Source organism: Xiphias gladius, chromosome 17 (assembly GCF_016859285.1).
Source record: "Xiphias gladius isolate SHS-SW01 ecotype Sanya breed wild chromosome 17, ASM1685928v1, whole genome shotgun sequence".
NCBI classification, from domain to species: domain Eukaryota; kingdom Metazoa; phylum Chordata; class Actinopteri; order Istiophoriformes; family Xiphiidae; genus Xiphias; species Xiphias gladius.
Genome location: NC_053416.1, coordinates 16,282,124 through 16,302,384, shown reverse-complemented (window position 1 = coordinate 16,302,384; position 20,261 = coordinate 16,282,124). Strand labels below are relative to the sequence as shown.

Sequence of the window (20,261 nt, the reverse complement as noted above, 5' to 3'; positions counted from 1 at the left end):
TCACCTTTCAGTGTAAGCTGATGTGGCAAACTTGGCCTACACACAAATCCAACAGGTGCAGAGCAACATTTATTTGGAGTCGTTTTCATGGCCATCTGGCCTGTGTCCAGTATTTACTTATTTAGTTGCGTGTTTAGTCTCTATGGACTCCTGAGGGAAACGTTTGACTCTTCAGCTGCTTAAGACTCTATTATGTCCACCAGCTACTTGGTAACTTTATTTGCTGTTTGGTGCTGAGCAGTTAGCAAACAGTCTTTTTTTTGTTGTTGTTGTCTCCTTTTAAACTAAACACCTGCTGCGGGGGCTGAGAGAGAGAGAGAGGCTCCAGAACGGCTACTAAATGAACCTTGTGCTGAGATTGTTTTCTCAACTAATTGCAGCTGTGTATAGACCAGACAAACATCAGCCCATATAACAATTAAGTGTACAGCACACAAAACATGCACATAAGAAAGGAATACAAATGTATGACCTTACAAGCAAAAATACTAAGGACACATGAAACGTACACGCAGGCAATCATAAAAAGATTGCAGCAGGCACACAAGTGACATTATTAGACATTACATAAAATAATACGAATAAGATAATAATACTATGGAATGCGGCTCAGGATGCAAGCTTTTATGTACTGGTTGTGGGGGCTTTTAACCCTATATTAGGAGTGTGTGATAGTAATAATTTGATTCATCAATGCTTTTTATTGCTTATTCTGTTCTATTCAAGACCTTGTCCTCACAATTACCTGCTATACACTATAGTACATAAGCCGACTGCATTTTAAACTAATTTATGTAAAATGGTCATTAGTTGATGAGGATTGGAAAGTTGGAGAAAATATGGAGGGAGGGGATTACATGCCATAGAATCAGTTATACTTAGTTACATGACATTTTGCTGCGGTAGATGAAGCCATCAGTATGTCAGATTTAAAGGAGGGAATTGGTTGCTAATGCAATGAGTGCTTGCAATGGAAAAGTGATGAAACATGGCCAGGGCCTTGTTCAAAAGGCTCACTGCGGAGTCATTATTTCTCCACAGAAAATCACTGTATAAAATTTTAAGGTATTTTAACGGAATAGTTCCACATTTGGTGAAATAGGCTTATTTGCTCTCTTTGTCAAGAGTTAGATGGGAGGATTGACACCACTTTAAAGGACGAGAGTGTAGGATTTAGGGGGGGTCTATTGGCAGAAATGGAATATGTTATTCATAATTGTGTTTTCATTAGTGTACACTCACCTGAAACTAAGAGTCGTTGTGTTTTCGTTAGCTTAGAATGAGCCCCTCAGATCCACGTAGGGAGTGGGTCCTCTTTCAGGGAGCCTGCTGTGCTGCATCCCCATGTTTTCTGCAGCAGCCAACCCAAACACTGGTCTCTAGAGAGGGCCTTTGGTGTTTTTACGTTGCCTGAAGGCCACCGTAGGTTCCCCTACATGCTTGGAAAGGGAGGGGTGAGGGGAGGTTAACTCAGTTGGTTGCGAGCTGCAACCTCGCCACCAGATGCCGCTACTGGTTCTTTAAACAGATGAAGACTGTCAGCCTTTTCACACCTCATGTCAAACAGAAGGGATTAGCCACACAAAGGTTGTTTACCTTGAAGGAAGCTATTTGCGCCTGCTTTGCCACCACTTTTGTCTCCCAGCCCCTCTGCTGGAATGAATAGTAAAATGTGAAAATCTGGCTATGTGGGTATCTTTATCCCCCCGGCGTGCAGATGCTACAGCTTTCACGATTCCACTTCAAATCATCAAATCTATTTGGTACCATTATACAATAAGGTGAACTTAGAAGGGTTTATGAATTGTCTGAAATTACTGTTTTAATGTTGATAAATCATGTTTAATGCTTTACAGATCAGAAAAGCTGCTATAGAGCCACAACAAGGAAAGAAATAAATGAAGCATTGCGTGACAGACAAGCTCCTCGCATTCAGAGTCCTAAAAAGCAGGTCCATAACGTGACAGAGTTATAGTGCTGCTGGTGCGTTACTCCTTCGCACGCAGTAGTGAATGTCTCCATACCAGGACTCTTTTTTTTTTTTTTTTTTTAACTCTGTAGTGTTACCCTGGAAACTCTTGTTTACAGGCATGTTTACACTCACAGGTTTAGGACACACCTAACCCTGAGGCATACCTTGACTGCCAAACAAAAAAAGAAAAAGTCAAATCTCCTTTCTCCAAAACCTACTCTACAGGGAAATTAGTAGTTTAGAGGACACTTTTTTGACAAAAGTTACAAAGTGGGCCCTTTCTGATCTGGTGTTAACACCAGATCAGAAATCATTTCCTGTTCAGCAGGTGCAAAGTTGTTGAGTGAGACTTGCGTAGTGGATGTATGCGACATCGACCTGTTTCGGCTGATGTTTCAGGGGCGTGCCACATGTGTCTGGTATTGATCCTACATGAGATAGTCACAGTGAACTTACACAGTATCCTGCCAGCAGCAATAGCCAGGTTTGTGTCTATTGAGAGAAGAAAATGTTCGTCTAATATTTGTTGTTTGACTTTGTTTTCAAGTTTGGATTTTACCCATGTGAAGTTTTGCTTCATGTAAATGAAGACAGAGTCATGGGAGCTGCCAGCAGTTGTTTTGGGGGATCTTCATGCCGGCACACATTTGCCCCGTCTGTCAGGTAAAGTGCTGGTGGTGGTTGTGTTGTTGATGTGTCTCCTTTTTCTTAATTTGGATGAGCAGCTCACCTGAAAAATCACTGATAATTCTGATTTGATTCAAGATTATTCACCAAGATAGTTTATTTAGATACAGAGATATATCTAATCAATTCCTATGATCAATTTTTTTTAACCTCTAACCTAATTTCAAATCAATTTTAAGGGATCTGTTTCCATGTTTTCTTTCCTTTTTGTCATATTAGCTTCTTTTACGTTTTTCTTTCAGTGACTTTTCTGCTGTTTTAAGGAATGTGCTGTTTTATCTGATTTGTCAAGTTTTAACCCAATTTGCTGATAAAATTTCTAAGAACATAAAAGAGGATGCACTGGATGCACCAACAGCAACAATGCGGTTGGTAGAGTGATACCCAAATCATATTCAGGACCTCCATGGAGGTTAATGGATTTGTGCTGTTGATGCAAAAGTATGACTTTATCTGTCTCTCTACATCTGTGATCTGAAGAAGCACATCTGGATTTGCTGGAGAAGGCAACATTGTTCCTCTCCTCAATCACTATCAGTTTTGTATATTACACAGCTGATGTTGGATTAGCTTTTTGCAAAGATTCACTCCTCACTGAGTAGTGCTTTTTATTCTTATTGACTCTATTCTTCCTCTCTCCCTTCTACCATTAGGTCATAGCCCAGCAATACCAGTACCTTACTTGAACCTCGCTTCTGTGCCACGAAATCTCATGTTAACAAGTGGATAGATCGGTTTTTGTAAATATTTAATTCTAATTCTATTGATATTTTGGACAGCTTGTGTTGGTCTTCAGGTATAATGAAACTTACTCAGTTTTTCATTTGTAGAATCAGTCCACTTATTAAGTGAACTTTGTGGTTTTTAAATAAACATAAATATCTAAAATTTAAAAGCAGGTGGCAAAGCTGAGGGAGTTGGGTAAATGCAAGTCCACTGCTGCCACGGTACTTCCAAATTTATTGCAACACAGCTTCACAATAGATGTCAACAGCTCTGAAGAGCTCTGGCCCGAGCAAACATTCACTATTTGTTTGTGGCAACCCTTATGTGTGTCTTTAGACTACAGCATGAATTACTATGTATATTAATATTTGCAGTTCCCAAAGCTGTGATAAAGGTAATGTGTTTGTTCAGTTGTTTTGTGCTCTGATTTTACTCAAAGGTGTGTCTGAACAAGAATGCATTCAAGTGTTTGATTGGGCATTATTCATTTCTTCAGGCTGTTACAAGATATGGTTAATTGACAGAATGACCAGAACTGAAGATATACATTTAATGACCTATAACCACAGGAGAGACCTTCAGCATTCATTAGCATGGGCTATGTTCCTGAAGTTTTTTGTATGACTCATTCTGACTTTTTTCTTCTACTGTTGTACAACAATAGGTGTAAAAAGTGTCAAATGCTACTACAATGAAGCTTAAACCAGACATTTTTCATGGCATGCAGGTCAATAAAAATTTTAATAAGGGTTTAAATGACTTTATTTGTTAAAACACAGAATGAAAAAGCCAGGCTCACATGTAAGACATCTACCCTGGCTGCAGATACTGCTGCTCGTCCTCCTGGCAGGTAAGGTCTGACATCAGCTATGACAGCTAAACAAAAAGGAAAAAAGAAGGTTGGTTGCAGACAATAAACAGAGGCATCTGACAACTGGCCACCTTATCTGGAGGAACAACTCTTCACCTCTCTTTATAAACTGCAGTGTATGACATATCTGACATGCTAGTCATTCAGTTACATAACACACACAAGCGAATCGGTTAAATTCCTTTCTAATTTACACTGTAACTTGTTATGGTAGTTTCCTTTACTTGAAGAAGGTGTAAAATATGATAAACAGAAACAATCTAAGAAAATTAGTGTATTTAAACATCTCCTCAACTATTTTTAGGAAACTAAAGTTGGCAAAAGTATGATTATGTACAAGTGTATAGAGGGAGATCCAAATGGAATATATAGAAATAATACTATATTTTGTGATTATTTATTTGTTTTTATAAATGTATTAATATATTTTATATTTATGTTTGTTTTCTTTACTTCCTTACTAATATTACTTAAGTTATAATACAGTATAAGTCTTTAAAATCTCCCACAAACCTATATACACATCAGTCAACCCCATGTTGGATTGAAATATAAAGTTAAGGAATCTGAATGTGTACACTGAATCTGGTCCATTACAGTGAACAATAACATTGTCATGACTTCCAGTGTTTACCATCCAGTATTATGGCTGTGGGTCACAATAACCACCGTGAAACGGAAGTAATGAAGCTGAAGTTTGGATGTCATCTTAGTCATTTGTTCTGTGCAGGCTGATGACAATTTTTTGTCCCATCAGGTCAGACTTCCTGTGATCAGACTTCTGCTGCTCCTTCTTTGCCTCTTCCGCTTCCTACAGCAACTGCACAGACCTTAGGTAAACTTGCAAAAGCTGCAAGAATCATCGGAGAAGGCCAAATGTCCATTTTAAGCCTCTGACGAGCTGCAACTGTTCTTCACAAGCTTTTTCATCCCCATCTCCCCACTGCTGATGGTCACACACTGCTTGCACATATGGAACGATGTCACTTTTAATATAAAAGGGGAAACCCCACATATTTTAGACATTGAGGTTCATATTTTTTCAAGTCACTCTTAAAACACTACTGTCGTGGTCATATGTACCTGTCCATAGCGACTGGTGAAGAGAACCTTTCCTAAAGCAACTTCACCATAAGAGATGAGTCCTCATTCTGTGTAAAAATGCATTGTGAGGTTCAGCTGAAGCTGATATGAGGTTTGAAAACTGCCCTTAGGATCAACAAATTAGTTACGAAACAGTCGTATAATGTGTTCTGTGGTCCTGGGATGTGGATGTGGGTAATGTCCTCTGGGTTATGTCAGTTTGGGCTTAGAGACTACAAATTTATAACATGAGCATAGCATAGTGTTTACCGGACGCGCAGAGTCTAAAAATGTTCCTGTTGGTTGCATTGTGGGCAAAGCAGGACCCTGTCATTTTTGGATTCAAGAATATCTCATCCACTGCTGCATTCATTTTGACTGTATTTTAAAATGGGCCTCCCCCAACTATGTTGTTTCTTTCCTTCTTGTGGCAGTATACTACTTTCTCGACGTCAGTGTGGATGTTACTGGAAGGACGAAGGAGGAATCTGAAATTAAGGACTGGGTATGTTGGGAAACTGGTTATAGACAGCTTGCTTATTAAAGCACCGGATTTATGATGTGTGTATCCTGTGATTAAATGTAATGAGCATCACGTTCTTTTTTTCTAAGCTTGGCCAAGTGTTTGAAACCAAGCTAGAGAACTGTGTGTCTGTGTCTGAAGCAACTACCTCTCCACAAACTACATTTGCAAGCACTTCAAATGAGACGCCTCTCATGACCACAGCAGCAACAACATTCAAAAGCAACAACACAACTAGTACAGCTACGACAGATCGATCCAGCACAGCAGCTCCAATGCAGAGCGACAGCTCGACAGCCTCCTTACCGGACACCAGCCTGATCACTCAGATGCCTGATGATAGAGGAAAGGACGTACCATCGAAGGAATCAAATTCCAGTCATTCAAACAAACAGCGGGTATCTCGTCAAGTCAGTGACAGTGTGACACAAACCAGGTATCAGTGCAATGATTTCTTTAAAAAGTGAATGAATGAATGAATGACAGAATAAAGTTCCCACCGTTTTGATATTAGTCACGATTTAGTACAAAATGCTTCTTTTTCTACACTGTGGAGAGGAGAGAAAGTAATGACCAGTATCTTCTGCTGTGCACTGTCATTGTAGTTGTGCTGATGTAACAGTGAACTAATTGTTATTAAGTCCATACTGTAGGAGCAACTCCCTTTTACCTTTACCCTGTGATTTATTGGATTAATGAGGCTAAGAAGCTGACGCTCTCTGTTTTCCTGAACCGTTTCCACTGTGGCCACAAGTTGCAATCACAAGATGATGGCACACTGAATTTTCCCTCATTTCCCAAGATCCTCTTGAGACACATAATTCTTGTTTTTATATTTGGAATAAAGCCATTAAAATGTTCATCTATGGCATGAAAAAATGTAGAGCATCAGCAGCACAAGTAGAGAAGAAGCATAAAGTCAGTGAACTGAGTCAGATATACAGGCATATCTGGCTTCAGTTTGCCACCATAAACTACTGGTCATACCAGACCGAGTAAGGCTGTAGCAAGAGTGTTTTTTATTGCTTATGAATTCAACTTTTTATTTACAAGAGGAAAAATGCGAGATCTCGTCTTTCAAAAGTTATATACTGTAGACTTGGTTTAAATCAATCTTGTTATTCAATAACGCTGTCTCCGTTTATTTTTCAGTGGGCTCAGTAATGACAAAACAACTGGCCCGTTTCAAGTAAGTTAACGTTTAAATGCATCTGTGGGTTACAGCGTATGAACAGAAGGATCATGTGAATCAAGATTGATTTATGTTTTAACAGGGCACTGATGTTTCATGCGCCACAAAGACTGCAATAAGGTAAGTAACAACACACGCAATTTTTTAAATGGCTGAAATGAGTGTAAGGAATCTCTTTGTTGGTAACACTGACCTTATACTTCAGAAACACAAGGTGTTCTGTGACGCTGCAGCTGAAGCAGAGAGTACCTCCATGTTGTATCCTCCGTACTCTCTGTGCAGCCAGTAAAACTTCCTCTGACATCCACGTGGTGGGAAAAAGAGCAGATAGACTAGGTGAGTGCTGAATACGCTGAAATACATAAATACCTACCTAACAAGTTCTCATAAATGAACCCTGTGTGTCACTGAACAGGTCCGCTACGAAATGAGTGTAATAGCAATTCACAAGAGGAAAACAGCTGCATTTATACGGGTCCAGCCAGTGCATCATGGTAAGACGTTTGGTTTTTATAATGTTCGTGTTTTCCTCCTTTTTTAACTTCCCAAATTATTCATTGAATGAACTATAACACAAGAAATACCAGAGCACAATGACATTTTTGTATATGTATATATCATTCAAAAGTAAAGACTCCGGGGCTGAATATGTGGAAGGTCAAGGCAACTGTGGTCCAGGTGAGCTCTGCACAATTAAACATCTTCAAAGTAAAGGAAGTGTTCAACCCCTTTAATTTTTTAAACACCTGTTAATGTGTTTCAGCTTGAATTCAAAATGGACTAAATTTGAATTTTTTGTCACTGATTTACACACAATAACCCACAATGTCAAAGGAGACTTTACAAGTTTTACACAATTCTTACAGATAAAAAAAACCAAAAAAAAACCCAATTGGTTTTGAGTTAATATATATTCACCCCCTTTCCCTGTAAAGCATATTTATATAGTCCACACATGGCCATTCAGGACATTATTCTTACTGAAACATTGTATGAGTTTATACAGTATATTGTAATAAACGTCCAAACAGAGACCCTACCTGAAATCCATGAACTCGGACGCCAAATTGTGAGGGCTGTTGTGAGGCTACAGAACTATTTCAGGGTCTCAAAGAAATAGCGCAACATTTGGGGAAAAACACTTTGCTGCTTTCTTGCCTAGAGTTAGATGAGAAGATGGATACCCCTCTCATATCGGTCAGTCATCAGCCAATAACCTTAGCATAAAGACTGGAAACTGGGAGAAACAGCTAGCCAGACGCTGCCCGAATGGAACAAATCTGCCAACCAGTACTTGCATTTTTCCTCAAATTTTTCCACAGATTTGCAAAGGAAGTTTTGAGGAACATGTTTTTACCATGTGGTTGGAGGTTAGGTGTGTGTTTCTCCTCAGTCATATTTAAAATAATGTTTTAATGTGGTCAAATGTGATTATGTAAAATGGGTTAAATGCTCTATAAAGAACTTGAAATTAAGACACAGTATCTTATGTAAAACCCTAAAATCAAGATCTTTCTCTGTTTTGTTCTGGTTCTGTTCACACTGATATTTGTATACAGCCAACCAACATGATTTGACTTTGTTTCAGATACGGAGAAAAACAACTGCACCTGCTCTGCTTACTGCAATAGAACTGGTTAGTGTTTTATCAGCTAACAAAACCACCAGATTATTATCTAGATTCATATAGTCCTAAAGCTTTTAATAAAGCTGCTTTTGCTTCTTTGTTTTTAGATGCATACTACACTTTTCAAATGTCAATACAAGATCCCGAGATGAGCTTTTCATATGTCTTGTCCCTGGTAAGTTCCAGTGCAGACACAGAATATGCATATATGCGTACCTTTATATTTGAGTTATTTGTCTTTAATTATCAATTTTTGCATCAAATAATTCTTGTTGCATCAAACTATAATAATACTTAGTAATAGTAATAATACTATAATAAAACTTGAATCTTTACAGATTTCTAAGCTAAACCAGGCACCAAATTGCTCTCTAAAAAAGTGAGTTTTACCATTTTTGCAGCATTTGAAAATAAAATGTAATATGAATGAATACACTTTTATTAATTTAAAAATAATTCACAATCTTTGTGATGTTCGTTTGCAGTTTTTCATGTCCACTGTCCATCATTTCATCAGAATACAAGGTAATCAGCCACCAAAGCGAAATCATACTGCCTAAACTTTCCAAAACTAATCCAAACTTAATCAAGCCTTTTGCCCATATGATCCAAAAATAAGTACAAGTGCAACTCTATGACACTTGTCCACTTTTTCTCTTTTTGTGACGCTTCTTGAGCAGTTTGTTAATGAAATACAACATTTGGCAACATTTACACTTTGTGAACATTTCATGCCGAAAAAGCACCTCTGTGTTACTTTAACATAATGACTAAGATAGTTTGACTAAAATGGAAATTTCTACACAGGATGCCAATTTGTCCTGTGGAGGCACAGCAACAAAGTGAGTCTAATTCTATTGAAACACAACATTTCTATGCACTAATACATCTGAAATATTTTAACAGCCACTGAAATCTGTGCACCTCGGATTTTTTAATTCTAGTCTTCGAAGCTGCAGAGTGATTTTAGGCTTTGCCCGTGAGGTTCCCATCTGTACTGTGTCAGAAGCTGTGTGGAATCTGTTTCAGTTTGATAAACGGATCCGTTTTAATGGACTGGTGACTCGAGCAGGTGCGTATGTGAACCACAGGGAAACAAGTCAAAGCAGCATCAGTTCATACAGTCAGAAGAATAACTGCAGGTCTGTCTTGTAAAACTTTGCATTTTTGTTTTTTCTGAAATGTCACACAGCGATATGTGGAAATTCAGAAGTCAATGACAGTCTACTGACGTCCCAGTTCACATTGTTTAGCATTAACCTTAAGCCTGCCATGTTTTGTATGACAATAGAAGAGACAAACGTCCTCACCTGGTTTGTATGATCCTCTTACCACCCTATCTTCTGCACTTACTGAACCACATCTTTACAAACTCAGTGTACATGATAGTAACTCAGTTCAGGGTTGTTTTTATTCTAGTAGATCAAAATGTAACACCTGATGTAAAATTCTTACAAATGTCTTCTCCCCAAAATGTTAATTTGTCCTTTTTTTCTTTATAGTCAGAATGGAAAAAATGTGGTTGTAGATCTGGAAGAGCAGTGTATTCATGAGCCATTTACGACACCCAGCCCAAATGCGACAACCATACAACCAAACACCAGCACCTCGTCTGTAAATGTAACTTCATCCCCGCCGAGCACAACAGCTGCTCCCCTCAATGCCACCACCGCTGCTGCTAATGTCACAGTGACGGCAACGCTCAACACAACCACCACCACGGCAAATGTATCTGTTCCTGTGACCCCGACAGCCACCGACACAGGTTTGCCATCACTTCGGCACCGTGTACAACTCTGTCGCAACATTTACATCGTTATAGCATCATTATAGTGACCCTTTCAAATTTTGTTGACTGCAGCTGAAAGCCAAGCCAACGCACTCCTTGAGCTGACCAGAGACGTGTCCCAACTGAACTCCAGCCAGGTGGATCAGCTGGTGTTTCAGCTGGAGAGTCTGCTGTCAGGCCCGACAGTCAGCCTGGCTCTGGGAAACACCTCCATCCACATTGTCAGTAATCTGCTGGGCGCGTCTCCTGAGACACTGGCCGACTCCTCAAACAGGTTACAGATCTGTTTATCTGAAATTCTCTAACATATTGTGTACTGCAATAGAAATTAGATGGCATAACTCAGGGGTTCCCAATCTTTTATGCACGTCTTACCTTTTTTATAGTGACAATTTTGTTGCAGACATATTGAAATATAACTTAAGACAGGGAGTCTCCCATTAGTCTGTTACTTTGTGGTGGCCTTTTTGCAGATTTTATGCAGTGTGTAATGCTGAAATATTGTGTTTTCTGTGGTGAACTATTAACCTACTTTCGTCGGGGGTGTGGCAGGATGATGAAAAATGCCGCGTGGTCTGCAAAAAGTTCAACATAATTTTACCACAAACATAGCCTATGCAGCTATAGAATTGTGCTACTTTTCGTCAGCGGATCATATCACTTCCTCAAAGTGTGGCTTTGAACTGGTCTGCAGCCCAGGGGTTGGGAACCAACAGTATGAACGAACTGGCTCAGTGAATATTAGAATCATTGCTATTGTGCGCAATACTAAATCATTTCTATTTCATCAGGATTATAGGGATTGTTGATAAAGTGGGGTTGAAGCTGGTCCTTGATGAACAGCCTGAGACCCTCTTGTCCCCGGCTGTGGCTTTGTCTGTGAAACCAGCAGATGGTAGTAACTTTCAGGAAACATTTTTTTCCATCTCAGACCCCACTAATGTTCAGGTATGGCATGAATGTTTCACTTTATACTATCTGTATAAGGTATTTTATAGGACATACATCACAACATTTGTGATGCTGTCTAGGGAAGTGCCAGCCTGTTGGATATTGGTTACTATTTTACAGATATTTTCTGGAAGATGTTGGTTTTTTAGAGTTGTATATACAATGTTTGGAATACCAAACAATTGAAATAAATCAAATGAAGTTTCAGGTCTAGATAAAATGCTGCATACTTAACAGTGGTGTAAAGTGACTTAGTACATTTACTCAAGTACTGTACTTTACTTGAGTATTTCGATTTGCTATTCTTTTGTTTGCTATATAGCTGTGTTTAACAGCTGTAGTTAGCCGTTACGTTTCAGATTAAGATTTACAAAAAAAAGATAAGTTTATGAAATACATTAAGATTGGAGAAAAGACCAAAATATGAGGACAGATTAGTGTAGCAGAATTTTTTTTTTTTTTTTTCTTCCTTCCTCTCCAATCAATTATCTCACAAACCCTCAGATTTGTCTTGTGACCCTTTGGAGGGGGCCTGACCTCTAGGTCTGGAGACACTGGACTAAACTACCAAACTGTTTATGAAGTAGACAAAGCAGCTCCACAACCTGCTGCAACAGTGAAATGCTGCTCTCTACACTGATACATCAGTATTAATAATCTAATAATGTCATACGTAATAATATGAGACATTTTTCCGCAAGATGAGCACTTTTACTTTTAATATTTTAAGTACATTTAGATGACAATACTTATGTACTTTGACTTAAGTAGAATTTTGAATGCAGGTTGTATTAGTGCTTTTACTTAAGTAAAGGAGTATTTCTTCCACCACTGATAATGCACCTGCAGCTACATTTTGAAACAGCAGTAACAGTCAGAAACTCTGGACTAACTTGTCAAAGCTAACAGACGTTTTTCACGGCAGAAATACTGACTTATCAAACTATGAAAAGTACACGAGTAATTAATGAATGATAGTTGATGGCTGCTTCCCGCTTAGGTTCATCAGTTCAAGGGCTGCGGTATTTTGCTAGCGTGGCTTACTAAGACATTTCGGTGGAACAAAATTCTTGTTTTCGTTAATTTTTCCACACGTGTTTTACCTGCTATGGCAAGTGCAATTGTCTGCTGAGAAAGACTAGAGAAAGACTAAAGTTTATTACCCAAATAGTTTCGAAATGTTCTGCTGCATGTCTCAAATTAGAAATTGTTCTCCAACATAATGTATACATATATTTGTACACAAATTATAAAGAATTGCTTTTAAAGGATGAGTGTGTAGGATTTAGGGGGGTCTATTGGCAGAAATGGAATATAATATTCATAATTATGTTTTCATTAGTGTACACTCACCTGAAACTAAGAGTCGTTGTGTTTTGTTAGCTTAGAATGAGCCCTTCACATCTACATAGGGAGCAGGTCTTCTTCCCCCGAGCCATGTTTCTACAGTGGCCCAGAACGGATAAAACACAAACACTGGCTCTAGAGAGGTTTTTACGTTGCCTGAAGGCCACCATAGGTTCTTGTACACACTTGGAAAGGGAGGGGTGAGGGGAGGTTTATTCAGTTGGATGCAGTCTGCAACCTCACCACTAGATGTCGCTAAGTCCTACACACTGGTCCTTTAATCAAATTCAACAATTATCTTATATCTAAAAAAAAAAACCAAAAAAAAAACAAAACCCTTCATTAATAGATAACCTGAATGTTAGCTACATTCAGTATATTCTACAAATGTGGAAAGGCTGTTGCTGTTTCTGCCTGAAAACATTCAGTGAGATGAACTAGGTCAGATATTCTGGCAGCCAACCTACTTATTTTCATCACAATGACATGACTTCTGATATGATTTCTGCGGGTACATCCCTGGATTACACTTGTTTCTTTTAAAATCTAACACAATTTTGAGGAAGAATTGACTTGAACCTCTGCAGCTCAGCAATTGCAAATAGTGACCTCTGACAGACTCATGTCGGTTGCCCCAAATAAAGAGTGGTGTTAAAAGTCTCTGTTGATAAAAATCTGTTGGTTAAGCCTGTGCCTCTGTGTCCATGTCCCATGTGTGCTGCAGGTCCGTGGGGATCCCAGGCTGAGGAGGAGTGTGAGAGCAGATTCCTCCATCCCTCAGGGCTCCATTAGGCTGCCCCCCTCTCTCACAGAGGACCTAACCTCTGAGGAACAGCAGCTGGTCTCCCGAGTCCAGTTCAATTTCTACCAGAAGAGCACAGTGTTCCAGGTCTATACAGTCAACCAACGTCCCATTCAAAGTGGGATATCCATTGTCATCAGCTAAGGAGAAACAGAACGCTGAGACTCTTGGCTTTTGAATACAATACAGAAATGTGTTACTCTTATTGTCTGTGTTTTTAATTTCATATCCCTGATTCAGTGTTTGTTTAAAGGGAAGTGAAGGGCTACATTTTAAATTACATACTGAAACATTCTCTTTACAAACTGATAACTGGCGTTGTCTCTAATGGGCCGTGCAGGACAGATCTTTGGGACAACGCAAACTTAATAGTGGGATCCTGGGTGCGAGTGTGGCCAACCAGTCAATCACAGGACTGAAGGACGATGTTGTAATTCACTTGAGGAACACAGAGCCCATTCCGGTGAGTCCTTTTTCAAAAACTATCACTCTCAACGGTGACAAAAAAGCATGATGTCCAATCATAGATTGTAACTGATACAGGCTCTTGTGCCTTTTCCCAAACTACAGGTTCCTTTTGTGGCTACATGTGTTTTCTGGGACTTTACGTTTAATAGTAAGTTTTTTTAAAATTTGTTTTCTTTTTCAAAGTGTCTATCGGATTTAAGTGAATATAAACAAACAAAGCGGAAAATATGTTTTATCTGTGTTTTCTACTGACAGATGGGTCAGGTGGCTGGAATCCTAACGGCTGTTCTGTCCAAAACAGCACAGACAATGAGACGGTTTGTGGCTGCAACCATTTAACCAGTTTTGCTATACTGCTGGTGAGGAGATGATCAGTTTTCTCATTGTTTGGTGATAATCCAATAGTAGTTTGAATCCTAATTCTAACCACTTCCACTCTGCTGTAACTTGTGTTTATTTCTTCTTCTTTTTCTCCCAGGACCTCTCCAGACAACCTCTAACCAATCGTGTCCAGGCCACCATCCTTACTTTTATCACATATATTGGCTGTGGAATCTCTGCCATTTTCCTGTCTGTCACCCTCCTCACTTACCTGGCCTTTGAGTGAGTATTTAGAGTCATAAGATAAATTACAGACACACCCAACATTTATAATTACTATTGAGGTGAAGTGTCTTTTTTAATTTACAACAAGGATGCCACCAATGTTGAAACACCTTGGTCTCTGGCTATATAACTATAAAGTTATAATATTTTTTAATAAAACTCGATTATGGTTAAAAATGAAAGAATGTGCAAAATTCACAAAAACTAGAAATATGCAGATTTTTTCTCACAGCACCTTTTATGATTAACGCATCATTCACTGAGAGGAGTCCAGTGAGATGTTTCAAGTTGTCTAAACCATTTGAACCATGCAGGAAGTTGCGTAAGGACATTCCATCCAAAATCCTGATCCAGCTCTGCCTGGCTCTGTTGCTCCTGAACCTGGTCTTCCTGGTGGATGCTTGGCTGGCACTCTACCCAGACACTGTGGGCCTCTGCATCTCCACTGCCTGGTTCCTCCACTACTTCCTACTGGTTTCCTTCACCTGGATGGGACTTGAGGCGGTTCACATGTACCTGGCCCTCGTGAAAGTCTTTAACAGCTACATATCACGCTACATGCTGAAGTTCTCACTGGCCGGCTGGGGCATCCCGATGATTGTGGTCATTGTAGTCATTGCGATTGACAAGGATAATTACGGTCTTATCTCCTATGGGAAGTTTACTGAGGGCACTAGTGATGACTTGTGAGTTTTTACTTAGATGCCTTATTTGCAGTTATATGCACATTATTCTACATGAACTAAAAATACTCCACAAACACCAAGATACATGAAATAAAACTAACACAAAACAAAAAACTAACCCTTAAATTATATCCCATTCTTGTCCTCTCCCGAAGCTGCTGGCTGAAAAACGACATTGCCTTCTATGTGGCTGTGGTGGCCTATTTCTGCGTCATTTTTCTCCTCAACCTCATCATGTTCATTGTGGTGTTGGTCCAGCTGTGTCGGATAAAGAGGCAGAACCCTCACAATGTGCGGCACCGCACCACACTGCAGGATGTGCGCAGTGTGGCGGGGATAACCATCCTCCTGGGCCTCACTTGGGGCTTTGCCTTTTTCGCATGGGGGCCCGTTAACCTGCCATTTATGTACCTCTTTGCCATCTTTAATTCCTTGCAAGGTGAGTTCACTCATTTGGGTCTGAATTTCCACATAATAGTGGGTCCAATAAAACCTGGGTAAGGTCATAAGGGCATTTCTGTAATCATGGGGACTCCATAGCAGTAGGAGGAAGATCTGACTGTTCTACAAAATGGGTGTTTTATTTTTACACATTAAAATCAGTGGGCAAAAACTGTTTGCATCAATATACTGTAGCACCAACCTTACCTGGGACCCATGGGTAGAAAACCAGCGAAAAAGAAAGGTTGTTCTGGCGTAACACAGGCTCAAATAATTATGTTTTAGGTTCGGTAAATAACCCAACAGTAATATAAAAAATAATAATAACTATAATAATAGCACCATTAATATTGGGTAAAATTAGCCCAGTATTGGCATCTGTGCTACACTGACCCAAACTGGGTCAGGTTTTAACTCAGGGATTATTAGTGTATAGTTTTGGACATCATTAGAATCGCTTATGTTAACATTGTATTTACCAGTCGCTGATGTGGGAATGTGGCAACATCACTACAACGAATTCGGACAGGGCAAGAATCCCAATCAGACGGGTTGTAGACATGCCGACATTTTTAGCCAGATTATCTAATTATCTGAACCACTGAACCACCTGTAAACATCATCTCATTCCCTAATTTCAGCAATCAATTTAATGGGTACAAGGTTATAATTACAGATAGGAATGACAAAAAATGTGATGAGAAAGTTGACCAAAAATTTAAGCAACTCATGCAAGTGCACTCCCACTTACAAAGTGTTCAAGTAAAGTTGTGTGGTAGCAGCACCAGTCCACAATAAAACAGGACTTCCATTAAGCACTTTGAAAGTTTTCAGTAAAAAAAAGAAAATATAAAATATATATATATATAGACATCTAACACACCCCTAAATGAAAGACAACTGTAAAATGATTTAATACGACAAACTCAGACAAACTGTGCAGGCATTATACAGGGGACTCTTACTTTCAAGTTAAAGTTTTTTTCATGTCCATGTCTATGTCCTGTACCTGTATGTCCAAACTGATGACATTGTGCTCCACACTGTAAAAGGTTTGGTGCGGCATTTAAAAAGTGCTGTTTCTGTTTTGTAGGTTTCTTTATATTTGTGTTCCACTGTCTAGTGAAGGATAATGTGAGGAGGCAATGGAGGATCTACCTGTGCTGCGGCAGAATGAGACTAGCAGAGAACTCGGGTTAGATATGTTCACTTCCCATTTCACAGCTCTACCAGTCCTGCTAGTCTAACCTTTACATTTCCGACACTCCTGTTCCGCTCTATTTGGTTTCTGATTCCTCTGAATGTGGACATCTGTTCCTCCAAAGTTAAAGATTCAAGTCCATTAGAGGCATGATGATGGTAGTTAATCAAACATCAAACTCTGGATGATTATGTCACATTTCACCTTCATCTTTTCCCAGAATGGAGTTGCACTGCAACACAGAAGACTGTGAAGAAGTCGTCAGTGACCAGACTAACATCTCTTCATTCCTCAAAGTCGTCCCAGTCCAACAACTCATCTAGCTCCTCGACTTTTCTTGTCGGCGACTCTTCAGAGCAGATTAATGGCATTAGTAAGTGAAGACACTCTAAGCTTTTTATGTTACAGCCACCTGACTGTGAGATGTTTAGTCACTCATGACAAATTTTGACAATTAGACTACTAGTTCAGACACTTAATACAAGTTTTTTGTAGGCCTTAGTAGCAGGACTTTACTCCACCTGCCCAACTATGTAAAAACAAGTTTTATCTCTTGCTGCAGCTCTTAGAATATTTCTATTGTTACCTTGATTGGACATATGTTTGGTCTCATTTATGAGATTATGTGCATTAGGTTATTATATCGTTCGCCACAACTTGTATTTATGAGAAATACTGACAGTAGTCCTGTTATAGGTAGCCCATTTGACGACAGAGCAATCACAGCTGATGAAGACCCCGGGATGGATGTGATCCTCAACGAGATCAACAGGCAATACAGAAACCAACAAGCACTCTGATCCAAAAAGGACAGAACAGACTGTTAAATAGCTCTTATTTAGAAATACCTGTACATAATGTAAATTAATAGAAAGTAATGTATGTGTTATATGACTAAATGGGCAATGTAAAGCCAAAATGCATGGCATTTGATTTTTACACACTTTTCTACATTAATACATTCACTTCACACGAACCTTTATTACTTTTGTACAGTGATGTTATCGATATGAGGTTAGGGTCATATTACAATGGTACGTTGCATGCATTGATGTTGATTCATGGTCAACAAGTCAACATCAGGACAAGCCACTAGACTGGTACCAGTCCAATCTAACATGTGTTGGATTCAATAATGTTAGGCAACTTCACAGAATAGTTATTGTAGCCTTCAAGCAACACCAAAAGGAAATTGTCCAAAAAACTCAGTATATTTTATACTCCCATATCCTGCATATAATCCTTACATCTACATCTCTAATAGATTTACAAGTTAATAAAATTAACTTAGCTGCACTGTTGAAGCACTGTTGCTTCATGTTGGGATAACCTCAATTAGGCGGACAGATACAGCTACAAATACAAAGTGGAGCTCAATAAACACCTCAAGTTAAAAAATATTTACTGCCAGGTTTCAAGTGGGATCTATATGATAAAATTTAAATGAAGAACTCAAGAGTATGCCCTTTTTATTTCTGCTCAGTGTTCAGATATTAACTATAAATGACAGCAGTTTCATATACAGGGAATTACGCTCACATGTGGAGTAACTTGCTAGAAAAGCAGACTAGACTTAGCTTGTCTGCATGCTAATGTTAAATCCAAATCTGTTGGCGGAAAAGTGAAGACTTTGACGAGTTTAAAAGTAAGGGGATTGCAAAAGTCTTCGGGCTTCATCCTGTGGGGAACACGAGTGTCTGTAAAGTGGCAATCCATCCAGTAGAGTAGATTTTCACTGTGGGTGAAAGTATCGGACCAAGACCTCTATCCTTAGAAGGATACATATGGCGTGGCTAGAAGACGATTCACACGCAGGCACGTAGGAGTAGGGATTATCATCAGGTAGCACTTTGTATTAAATGTGATATAGACACTGCACATTTATGCTAACATACCAAAAGCATTGCTGTAGTTTTGCCGGGGTAGGCACAGGACCTGGCTCACATAGCTTATTTGAGAAGTTTTTTGTCTGTGAACTTCAACTCAGAACAATACTTTACTGTGGCTACAACTTTAATTCAGCACTGCGGTGTTTTTTTTTTAGCTTGATTTCAAATATATTTTGTTCAGTCAGTAAGATTTGGTTATACTGTCTGTAAGTATTAAGAATCCAAGCAGCAATGTAGTGCTGATTGAATGAACCCCCCCTGATAAACACATTAAGAACATTAAATCTTGGTTAAGGGTCTCACAGGAGTTTCACGTTGTTCTGGCTTATTAGACCTCTGCGCAGGTTGGAGGTGGGTGAAGTTATGCAGGCAACCACCTGAGGTCAGTGTTTCTGATACAACAGAATACAACAGGAGAGGCCAACCAAGCACAGTCTGTACACACTGAGAAGAGGCCTAATCGGGCAAAATAAGTGAAAATAAACGTGTAGGTATACCACGGTTGTACAGGGCCTTAGTATTAGGTGATAACGGCTGCCTGTACCCCTGTGTGAATATGACTGAGCGTTACTGGTCAGCTGGAACTCAAGCAGCTGATGCAGTCTGAATGAAACAGGTGATGCCATTCAACTACTGCAAGCACAACTCCAGTTCTCTGCCTGAACTAATACTATGCTCCACTTTTACTGCTTTTTTCCAGGGGATCCTAACAACCTTTTATTGTGATGCTGTTCAATTTTGGTATTTTCAATAATTATAACAGAAAGTGTGTTAAAACCTGACCAGACAACAAGGTGACGTATCTGTTTCGTCTTCAGATACACAGCAGCGCTGAATACAACTGTCATTTAGCTTCAGTGACATTCTGTTCTCATTTGCTATAGTCAACTATAGTCTACTACTACAGTTTGCAGCAAAAATCCCATTACACTGTCATCCTGTAAGGATCCACACCAGCTGACCACTTAATACTGACAGTTGAGGAGGCAATAGTCTAATTTACAGCTGCAACTAATAATCATTTCCACTACAGATTAATGTGCTGCCCTATCTTCTTTCTATTATTTAGTTGTTTGGACCATAAAAAGTTCTCAGAGCCAAGGTGACTTCTTTAAAACTGCATGTTTTCTTGAACAAACTGTCCAAAACCAAAAAAATAAATAGTTTACTATCTTACAAGACAAGGAATAGCTGGAAATCTTCACATTTCAGAAACTGGAACCTGTGAAACATTGGTATTTCTGCTTGAAAACCAATTAATTTTCTGTTATCAACTAATCATCTTAGTCTAATGACATATTTGCAGAACACGCTGAACACGCTGGTAATAATATATGTGATGCATAACAAATAAACTGTGCAAAACTTTATCAATTGCTCGTGCTATATCTACATTATTT

General features: G+C 39.1%; 1 protein-coding gene across 2 annotated transcripts; it reads left to right on the top strand.

Annotated features, from left to right (window-relative positions):
• The first annotated feature begins 2,451 nt into the window (after positions 1–2,451).
• Positions 2,452–20,212, top strand: LOC120802705 (adhesion G-protein coupled receptor G2). Of its 2 annotated transcripts, none has more exons than XM_040150789.1 (30): positions 2,452–2,635; positions 4,165–4,235; positions 5,014–5,091; positions 5,774–5,844; positions 5,952–6,298; positions 7,015–7,051; positions 7,137–7,174; positions 7,260–7,390; positions 7,470–7,548; positions 7,683–7,732; positions 8,643–8,690; positions 8,789–8,856; positions 9,020–9,060; positions 9,167–9,206; positions 9,489–9,523; positions 9,626–9,753; positions 9,874–9,994; positions 10,184–10,446; positions 10,543–10,744; positions 11,262–11,418; positions 13,493–13,657; positions 13,911–14,033; positions 14,141–14,186; positions 14,294–14,397; positions 14,517–14,641; positions 14,959–15,330; positions 15,486–15,769; positions 16,895–16,966; positions 17,193–17,345; positions 17,669–20,212. In XM_040150789.1, the coding sequence occupies exons 1-30, from the start codon at positions 2,571–2,573 to the stop codon at positions 17,770–17,772; spliced, it is 3,618 nt and encodes a 1,205-aa protein (XP_040006723.1). In that variant the 5' UTR covers positions 2,452–2,570; the 3' UTR covers positions 17,773–20,212. The 2 variants fall into 2 exon arrangements, with proteins under 2 accessions (XP_040006723.1, XP_040006722.1); XM_040150788.1 differs by having other exon boundaries at positions 16,865–16,966.
• Positions 20,213–20,261: the final 49 nt, after the last annotated feature.